At 38.3% G+C, this 11,207-nt stretch overlaps 1 protein-coding gene across 1 annotated transcript; it reads right to left on the bottom strand.

Moving 5' to 3' along the window:
• Positions 1-3,074: 3,074 nt before the first annotated feature.
• Positions 3,075-4,172, bottom strand: LOC135699872 (uncharacterized). The gene has a single exon (XM_065220228.1). It carries the CDS (start codon positions 4,170-4,172, stop codon positions 3,075-3,077), a length of 1,098 nt encoding a protein of 365 aa, XP_065076300.1.
• Between the last annotated feature and the right edge of the window lie 7,035 nt (positions 4,173-11,207).

Below are 11,207 nucleotides of genomic sequence, written 5' to 3'. Positions count from 1 at the left end.
CTAGGTATTGGTCAAAAATGTATTAAAAATTATCAGCTAGATAAATGAAGGATGAGGCAGAAGAACAGGAAACGGTTGGTGTGGTGATCATCCTTATAGGGATCAGCCACTTGCTGAGTAAGTAGTACTCCTCCTGCTTTGATGGGTAATGGTCTCATCAACAACGGCGGGAGAGTTTATCGCCATAAACCGGAATAAACCGAAACCCCCAGAATGCCAACTTAACGCGAGGAAGGAATTTACCGTGGCTTCATCCGAAAAGAAAATGTAGGATTCCTTTACAGTTTTGAACAAAAAATGTAGGAATTCGTTAAATAATCACGCAATAAGTTCCCACCAATTTAATTGCTATAATCTCCACCAAAATATTTGGCTTAGAATATTTTGTTGTGGAAGCTTTGTGCTAGTCGCAACTGTCTGTTGTGCGAATTACCCTTACATATCTCATATGAAACAAATTCAGAGCATGTAAGAAACCGCATACTTACGTTTGATGTATGCATTGTTTGATTTGTGTGTTCCGTGGCCGTCAACGATGTTTTTGGTTTCATTGCGCTTTGTTGTCTCTGGAGTCATTTTGGGATATTTTTTTTACTCATCAAAAAAGTAAATAACTCGATAAGAAGAATAACGATTAAAAGCTGTTTATGGATGGCAATAAAACGTAACAATGTGTACAGTGGCCGTTTCACACTGATTTGATGAACGGGAATTGAATTTTATGTGTTACATTGGAATACTGAGCAAAAAAGGTACAGTTCATTGCTGCCGAAGAAAAGGTTTGCGCCAGAAAGATTTGAAACGTTGGCATAATTCTTACAGAGGACGTTTTGTTAAATGCCCATCGTTATTTCAGGTGACTGGAACTCCACGTTTGCTGTAGTTGCAATTTCAGTATTGTATGGTTTGTGGGAGCTGAAATGTGTGCTCTTGAAGTTTCAAGATCAGATTTACTCCATGAATAACTAGATCTTTAAACATTTTTTTTTTCTAATCAAAACTAAGTAGGCATAAAAATATTGATCTACATGCGTTCCTCTGATCAAAGTTGTACATGATAATGCATAAGGAAATTTGTGGATGTCGATACAGATTACTATTGCAATGCATTAAAACACTCGGAGAAAGCTACGCCCTAAAATGGATTTTTTTTTACAGAAATAATTGATCGACATGATTACTGATATGCTGAAAACTAACTCCATGTTTGATGCTATTCAAACTGGAGTTAAAATTACTAATAACATAGCCATGACTTTGAAATCCAGTGATTAATTGGAATGCTGGATCTGTTGAAAATAATGTCATTGTTCATATACGTATCAAATATCAATTTTTTTCTTCATTTGAAACCAAAGTTGTTGAAACTTTGGTAGTTTCTGTCGAAACAAAATTTGGACAACTTACGTTTATAGCTGCCAGCAAAATAATTGCTTTTAATGTAAAACACCGCTCATGGAATAATGCTCAAAGCAATTCCAGTGGTAATATTCTGTTTGATGATTTATGATCTGCAGGTTATTACACTATTCAATATTCAAACAGCCCAACATGCTTTTCTTCTGCAAGAAATCCCTCCACTATTGATTTGGTCTTAAATGATTCATGTCAACTTTGTAGCACATTGGTTAACCATGCTGATTTCGGTTCTGATCACCTTCCCGTAACTTTTGAAATATCCCACACGCAGAAAAATCTATCGTCAAAACAAAAATATTTGAGGTTAATTTAAACGTAAACTCAGTTTGTTCTGGCTACAAGAATAAAAAAGGCTTATTTCAAACGTATTTCATTTTTGAGGTCAATACAATCGATGTTTTAAATAAAAATAATGTTATTGTCGATTTCATTGCTCCTTAGACTGTCTGTCTTTTATTCAGAAACGTCAAAAGTATTTGATCTGGCAATGATTTTTACTAAATTCAGAATATGAATACAATTTATTACAGAATGGCTGATATAATTAATACTGTAAAACGTCGAAGAGCATCGGATAATACTATGTATCATGCCTTGGGTATTACTTTCTTGGATTGAACAGAGCTCAACTATCTTTTATTTACGGCAAGCACAAGACAACGATCTCGAACTGGATTCAAACTTACGAACGATGCGGAACTTTGGACAGGATACAGCATGATACTATTGCGTGGAAATTCAATTATGAGCAACGTCTGTGGCTAGTGGATCTATACAGACAACGTCCGTTGCTATACCTGGATGAAGCCAGAACTGCTTTTGAAGAGCATTTCAAAATTAGTATTTCTGCCTCATCCATTTGTCGGATTCTCCATAGTGAAGGCTTTACCTGGAAAAGGCTTGAGCGGCGAGCTATCCAAATAAGACAGGATGACATTTATAGATTTTGCTTCGAGCTTACCAATTTAAACTGGGGCTATCCACATTTATTGTTTTTAGACGAAGTATCTCTCGATAACCGGGGTATGCTGCGTACCCATGGATATGCTATAAAAGGTAAAAAGTTGATTTGTAAAGGAGAATTCATTCGCAAGGCTAGAGTTTCTTGTCTTTGCATGATAGGTCAGCATGGCATGCTTGAATGGGGACGTTCACCAGAATGATCTTCTTCCAACATTGCAAACAGTTCGCTCTTAGAAGCAAACATATTGAAACATACCCCGGTTATCACTCCATATGTATTCTTGATGGTGCCCGTATCCACTGCAATGACAAAATCGTGGGATATTTTCGTTCATTGGGTGTATTTCTGATCTTTCCACCAGCATATACACCTTTCTACAACCCGATCGAGATTGTGTGAATGCAACAACACTGCAAAGAGAATAATACTCAAGATCTGAAAATGTTGGTAGCTGAGGTTATGAAATCGTTTTCCAAATTCAGTATGACTAAACTATTCAGAAAATGCGAATACGTTCACGGAGGAAAGTTTGATCCAACTATAGCAGCTCCAGAAGAACTGATTGACATAACCTTGAAAGGAGATTGATAAAGTTTGTTTTATTTAACTGCTTATTTGTAAAAGTTGTTTCATTGAATGCTTGTTTAGCAGAAGAAAGAAACGATGAAATAAATGGCCGAATATAAATTGGTTAAACATGATCAACATCGTCAGCGTCGGTGATTTCCATGCTCAATGTCCGGCCCTGCTGATCTTCTAGAACATTAGCAGAAGACTCCATAGCACTTATGAGAGTTTCGCTCTGCTTGTCTCTTATCTCCAAAGCCTCCAGACGGTGTTTCACAATCTTCATCGTTTCGGCAACATTGTCAAAACTCGATTCCAGAATATCAAAAGCCTGACGAAGTGATGTGATCTCCTCATGAAAACTATCGTTAACACTGTGGGCTACGTTCAATTTTCTTCTTATTGCATTGATACGAGGTCCTTCTTTTGCCCGGAACAAATGAGATAAATGCTGGGGAGGATGGTCCATCATTGCTTGCCTTAGGTGAGCAGGAGCGTTCAAAATACTGTTGGCCCAGAACGACCAAGCCATTCCATGTCCGTCCAAATGTTCACCGTGAGTGCCTCTGAGATCATCAGATAGTTCAAACACAGCTTTAGTCATTGCTGCTCTGGATCTGTCCTTTTCAGCTGGATCAATCAACACATCCTTGACCGAATTCCAAACTACGCGACTACTTATGGAGAGCGAATACATATGCAAAAACAAAGAAATGTCTTTGTCTATCCAGCTTTGTAAAAGACTACTCTTTTCATCGCTCACTTTATCCAAAGTATAGTTTCGCCGGCCAGATTGGAATAGCACAAACTTCTGGAATTCACTCTCGATGGCTGACTCGTTGGAGCTCCATGATGGACTAGATGTCCCATCAGCGTTTGAAACGAAAATTACTTCACGAGCTAAATACTCCTTCGACAAATTCCAAACTTTGTGAATGAACTTGCTGTTGCTTCCTGCGGACAGCTCCCAGCGAGCAAAATAGGTTCCTGATGAATGTCCTTTGAATTGTCGCTTGTACACTAACAGTGAACGGAAAAATAAGCCATCACGGATGTTTGCTGCATTGCTCGCATCGGTGACGTTCAACTGATCTACGGGTAGCTGAGCCTCTACATTTTCCATCTCGTCCTCCAGTTCCTCCAAATCATAATCAACAAACGAGCCTTCAGCCGCTTCACTAGCGGGTTCGTTATCGCCTCCGTTGGAATTCTCGTTGATCATTGTCGTTGCTACAATCTTATTTGAATTATCATCATAAATTGATTTCATTTCTACTGTAAAACACTCACCAAACGAAAGTTCCTCGAAAACAACCTCCAGAATAAGCAGTAAACCAGCAGTGAGACTTCGAAAACAAAAATAAACATCTGCCAGTTCAGGCGGGAAATCCAACTACAGTTGGAACCATTTTTGTGATAACTATTTCGAACTGTTTTTATGAAAAATGTCGCTTTGCGTGTATTTACAAAAAGCAAAGAAAATGATATCGATATTTATTAACAAACTATTGATGAGAGGTTTGAAGTATTCGGAGGAAACTGTTAAGATGAGGAGACTGGTGTGAGAATATTTTGGTGTGACAAAATTATTTGACTATCAATCTATTGAGAGGAAAGATGCGCAATACGTTTATTTTAAAAATATTCGAGCGTGAAAATTTATTCATATATGTTTTTTTTTTCATTTTTAAAACAAACAAATTTATTTTTTTAAACTATTCTAGTATTTGAAATCGATAAAGAAATATAAAATGGATAGCATATAAATAGAAGAAAGGTCTGCAGACAGGACATATAAATTCCCGCTATTCGTCGGGGTCGATTAAGGGTGGTCTGTGTGTGGTGGTGTTCTAGTCCGGGTTCCAAAAGGCCTGTCGGGGTGAGTGTCCTGGGGTTACAGTTCAGTAGAATCGGTGAAATTTTGTGGGATTGGCGTCGTTTTGTCGTTTCTGACGGTGGTCCTCTTTCTACGTTCGGTGTCAGGAGAAGGAAGAGGATCCATAATGGATTCAGAATCCATTTCAAATTGTCGTTTTTCTTTCGACGTCTTGGGGAAGGGAGATCTGAGGATCGGCATCAGAAACAATTTCGGCTAAAAATCTCTTAAATTAAGATTAAAAAAAAAATCAAAAACAATGGAGTGGCGTTGATTTTGTGGGGTTGCGCCGGTTTTATCGAGCTGGAATTTTATTTGGACACTTACCTAGATAGGTTTCCGGATCCTGTTATTCAATTTCACGTCCATTTACTCGGTTTCACGGTTTGATATGACCTACCTTCATAGATGAGTTGCGAAGAATAACGAGTGTAAACAAAGTAGGACACGCTAAAACACATTTAACCTAATTCTATATTGTTGAAATAAAAATGCGTTTGAATTTAATCCAAACATACATATTTTTGTTTCAAACAACAAATCTTTGAATAACTCATATGTATATATTTTTGATTTTAATAAAAAAAATATATGGTTCCGTGCAAGAAATAATTTCTAATCCCAACAGCTCTACTTTCTATTACCATAGAGATTGGGAGCAATATCGAACATTTGCGGAATATAACTTTGATCCAAATATTCCTTTGCAAACCAAAGATGAAATTAATTATGCTCTTGAATCGGTTGATGCAAGAGCTACCTCAGTACCAAAATGTAAGGTTAAATTCGATTCAATAATAATAGACGATGATTTTCAGCTCTTGATCCGTCTGAAAAATGTCCGTAGGAGGCACTATCAAAGAACACGCGATGCTGCGATGAAAGTTATCTAGCGGGATTTGCAAAAACTAGTCCTATGGAGCATCAGGTTGCTCAGGATTATTTGAATATTTTCTCTCAGAAAAATATGTATGATAATTCCCGGGACTGATTTGGACGAAGTAAGATCTATAACTAAAAAAAATTGAAATAGGATAGCTCCAGGTGATGATGGAATTTTATATATCCTCATCAATAAACTCGATAAATTATTAACAGATGTTTGCATTTTGCATACTTTCCTGATAAATGAAAAGAGGTAAAAGTTGTTCCAATTTTGAAGCTGGACAAAATCCAACTGAAGCTTCTAGCTACCATCCAATAATCCAAGCAACATTTGCAACACCGTTCATGAAAAATAAATGAAATCCCAGTTGTTATAAAGTTATATGTTAATTGCTTTGAAAACATCTTTCAAATCCGTTGTATTGTTTTTTTGTGACGTATTCAACCTTTCTGACAGCGGTACCGGTGGTGCAGTGGTAAGCGTGATTGCCTCTCACCCCAGCAGGCCTGGGTTCAATCCCAGTCGGCGCCGCCGGGATGTTCTGAGGCATAACATCTCTGATCACGCCTTGCTTCTGAAGGGAAGTAAACCCGTTGGTCCCCGGTTTATGAGTTGATGGGTCGATAGGTAGGGTCCAGGTGTGGGAGCTGCCTCCCTGGTGTCGGTAGCATTGGTGCTCAGCACGGAAAACAAGATCGACGGACTCCTCAGAACCGGAACATACTTCGTCTTAGGATTAATCGAGATTCTAGACGGTTTAACCGAAAAATGGCGGAATCATTGAAAATCGACCCAAAGTTAGTGCGAACTATTCTACGCAAGGATTTAGGATTGCATTCTTACAAACTTTCGAAGAACCATTACCTATATGACAAGATGAAAAGGAATCGGTACCAAAAATCCAAGATTTTATTGAAGGATTTCGGCAATGGACGGCATCGCACGATTTTATTCACCGATGAGAAGATTTTCACTGTTGAGCAATACTACAACCACCAAAACGATCGCCAGCTATTGCCAAAGGGTTCTTCTAACCGTACGAATGTTGCCAGATCACATCATCCAGATTTGGTTATGGTTTTTGAGCGGGAATTACAGCTTTCGGTAAAACTCCCTTAAATTTATCGAAAAAGGCGTCAAAATCAACCAAATAGTCTACCAGAAGCTGCTAACGGACACTTTTGCACCTTGGGCACGTACGCATTTCGCTAATAACGATTGGACATTTCAAAAGGATTGGGCACCATCGCATGGAGCGAAAAAGACGCTGGAGCTTTGTAGCAAATTTTTTCCTAGATATTTGACAAAAGATGAATGGCCTTCAAACTATCCTGATTTAAATCCAATGGACTATTCCGTCTGGTCTATTCTTGAGTCCAGAGCCTGTACTAAGTCATACATATCTTAAGATCATCTGAAAGCAAGTTTGACAACAGTCTGGGATGCAATATCTGTGGAGGAACTAACGTCCATCATCGATAATTTCCCTTAGAACTTGAAGGCGTGTGTTCGAGTCAAAGGAGCACATTTTGAAAAATTGTTGTGAATATCATAAACTATGTTGGTGTACCTACATTTCCCATAAATATGTTGTAATTCAATACACAAGCAATAAAGTTACGACTAAATCATTAAACACGGATAATTATTCCACTCATGTTCAAAAAACTAACATACAGCAATTCTCTGTCAAATGAGCAAACGACTTGGAGCGCGTCCTTCCGATTTTGATATTTCCACAGATCAAGAGACCATTTTGACTCAAGACTAATTTTTGGAAAGGAAATAGGGGAATTTACGTATTCTCGGCAACCTAAGCAGCGACCATTTTTGTATAGCCTTTTTCTCTAAGGAACGCACACATATACAGTATTGGTTTGTTTACAGTCTTTTACTGCCAGTTGATCTAACAATTTCAGTCGAAAGAATTGTCAAAAACTTTTTTGAAACGCTTTTACAAAGCTCCAATATTCTCTAGTGAGAGCGACTATTGTGGGCAACCTCTTTTTATTCGGCAGCTTTTCTATTTGAGCTGCATGTTAAACAGCTGTGCTTTCATCGGCAACTCGAAGTCAGCAGCGTTTTGTAGTGCGTGTGTTTCATTTCAAGAAAACCCTGCTAGATTGCATTTTCTCAGTGGTAAAAATATAATAAAATTGAAGCTGAAAGCCTTAAGAATAGTTTGAATGCATTCAGCGAAGTGTTTTCTTAAGAAAATCCAGTTATATTAGCGTTTAATTTGGGTTGCCGACAGTAGTCTGTCATGCCGAAGCCGTCATTTCCCCGATATGTTTTCACATATGAATAAAAAAAATCTAACTCTTAAACCGTTTCTTGAATCAAAACTGTGTCTGAGAAGAAGTCGAGAGATTTTATTGGACTTTAAACAAGAAAATATACACAGCGACCTACTTTCAATGTTCTTCTTTTTCTTCGCATTTTAAGCTTATTGCTTATCGCATATTATCTTATTGCGTGCTCTCAACTTAGTGTTCTAGATGCATTTCTACGGTTATTAAAGGGGGGTTTCGATGCCTGTAACATTTTTGCATTAGTATAATTATTTGCCAAGTACAATCATACTCTATGCCCAGGGAAGTCTAGAAATTTTCCAACCCGAAGAATTCAAAGACCTGATCGGGAATCGAACCCAGCCACCTCCAGCATGGTCTTGAGTTGTATCTGCGTCTTTACCGACTGAGCTAAGGAAGGCCCTATTATCTGTCACATAGAAAATAATAATAAGTTTCCAGTTGACATCGTAGGTGCATGTCTCGATATGTTACTGAGAGTTTCAGCCACACCTACCAAGAAACACGGGCCACATCTTTAATGTCAGTTGCTTCCTTATCACCATCACCTCCCGTGTGTTGTGTACACGTCCTAACGATCCACGTATAAGTACCTAACATCGCTTTACTACTATCTGACATTTCGCTCCCTTTTACCGTTGAGCTCTGATATCGTTCGCCACTTCGCACTTTTGCGTTCACGTCCAATGCACGGTTCCGTGTTCTTCCGCACACTTCCGCACACTTCTGCACTCTCAGCGCTTTTTATTTATGGTACGAATGATTTTTATGACACATTTTTCGCACCAATCATTTTTATGTTTTCTACATCCTTTTTTATCTCACCCTGTCTCCCCTCTACCTCGCTCTCTCTCTCTCACGCTCTCATCTGCCTTGGCCAATACCCGAACCCAGAAGGATCCCCTCACGGTTGCTTTTTACGAACCGCTTGATATTTATTTCTTCCTTCCCTCTTTAATATCGTTGCTTATATTCGCCTTTCTCCTATTTTATTTCTTTCTTCCCCGTCGATCGCAATTGGGTCTGGGGATAAATTCCCGGGTTGCCGTATGCACGTCGTCGTCGTCGTCATCGTCTTGGTCTTACACCAGAGTATCTCTCTCGACTTGAGCATCTCATCTCAGTTGTGCTGATGACTGACCGGACCGGAGCTATAAGAGCTAAATGCTAGGGGATTCCTTCGTTCCGGTTTTTATGTTTGCTGAATTATGTGCATAAATATACAAGGATTAAGAATGCATGCCAACCCCACGCTGCCGCCATACCGTACCGGCGTTAGATGGCGGGGGGGGGGGGGGGGGGGGAGGTGGGAGTTGGAAGCCACACTAAAACCGGTTCGCAGTGTTGGTCAAGGATTTCTTCTGTGCTGAGGGCCTGGGTGTCCGTTTTCCGCACTGCAAGCAATGGAACCTGTTAAGTGATAAAAGCAACTTGAGGGAGCACTTTGCATTGATGGTAAGAATAGAAGTGCGTATTGAGGTTAGTTCGTAATTGGGTGGGTGTTTGAGGGTTTTATTTACGTTTACGAGATAGCTTCAGTAAATCGGATTGAGTACAGTTATATGCATATATGAGGTCTTCCAATAGCCTTTAGGGTTTAGGTTTGAGAAATTTTTCCTGTGCATTCTGCAACTGCAACTGTGGATCATCTTTTATTCCTAAATCCTAAGGCTGTATGTATGATTGTTTGTAAGCATTTTAATTAAATCTTGCATTTCGATTGAAACAATTTTGTGCTCATCTTCAATAGCACGTTTGTTGTACAACCGTTGGGCTTATTGTAATGTAACTGAATGCAGTCAGTTGCTGCAAATTGTGATTACCTAAACATGCAACTTGAGATGGTTCACAATCATCAGCCCGGAATAACAAGCACAAGAGATGTTCCTGTTTCAATACCGAACTCTACCCTCACCTGAATTCCATTTCCAATTAGCGACCACTATGATATTCACGTGAAACAAGGGCGTTGCCAGGTTTCTACTAAGGGGGGAGGAGGGGGGCAACAATTTTGTTTATGAAGAATTAGGTTAGACACCGATTAGCTGAACACCATTATACCGAACGCTATTATATCGTATGGATTACTAGGTGGATCGTCGTTTAACCGAAACAGAATTTTCAATCATACTTCGGCATACGTCATCGGTATTTTATGAATTTGTATACAAATACAACATGTTTATAAATAATGTATCCAGGGTGCCAGAACCTTTCAAAACTCTAGGGATTGTCTTCAAGTTACAAGTTTTTCTAGTCGTAGTAAAACTAAGTTAGTTTTAAGTCTTACAATCCTCTGATTTTCAGCTCCCGGATCTATTTAATTTCCCTTAAAACCTTCAACAACACATATATTTTTTTTTTAATTTTTCCAAGAATTTTCTTGGAAGTCTCATTCAAATGATTGATAAAGATGACGGGAATCATGCTCAATAACATTAGAAACGAAACCAGAATTAATAATTAACCAAGACTTTTAAAAGGACCATGACCTTACTATAATAGTCCTTTTAATGTTGTACATAAAATCAACACTAAATGCTTATCAGAAAATGTTACAATATTTTATGACTCCGTCAATTGAGCAAAGCAAAATGATAAAACATCTATAGTATCACTAATTTATTAAAATTTTCAATAAACGTATAATTATAAAGATGTGGTGCACGTTCAACACATTAAGATTTCTTAATTTATCGAAGACATTCCCAATTCCTTATCTCATTTCATCTTTTTTTATCTTTAACAACTTAAAAAATTATGTTTCTAATCTAATCTATTCTAACACCAACACAGCCAGTTCATGAAAGCATCCTGGAAAATCATAGATATACCCCCATCCTTTTTCTTGTCTATTTGGTATATTTTGTACATCAGAGATGCGCAAAATAGGGGAAATGACGGCTTCGGCATGACAGACTATTTTCGTCAACCCAAATTGAAACACTATTTTCACTGGATTTTCTTACGAAAACACTTCGCTGAATGCATGCGAGCGATTCTTTATGCTTTCAGCTTCAATTTGACTATATTTTTACCACTGAGAAAAAGCAATCTAGCAGGGTTTTCTTGAAATGAAACACACGCACTACAAATTGTAGCTGATTTCGAGTTGCCGATAATAGAACAGCAGATTTACATGCAGTTCAAATGGAACGGTTGCCGAAGAAAAACTGGTTGCCG

This window comes from Ochlerotatus camptorhynchus, unplaced genomic scaffold, assembly GCF_037179485.1.
Source record: "Ochlerotatus camptorhynchus isolate MF236.1 unplaced genomic scaffold, CSIRO-AGI_Acam_v1.1 ptg000122l, whole genome shotgun sequence".
Taxonomy (NCBI): domain Eukaryota; kingdom Metazoa; phylum Arthropoda; class Insecta; order Diptera; family Culicidae; genus Ochlerotatus; species Ochlerotatus camptorhynchus.
This window is presented reverse-complemented; position numbering and strand designations above follow the sequence as displayed.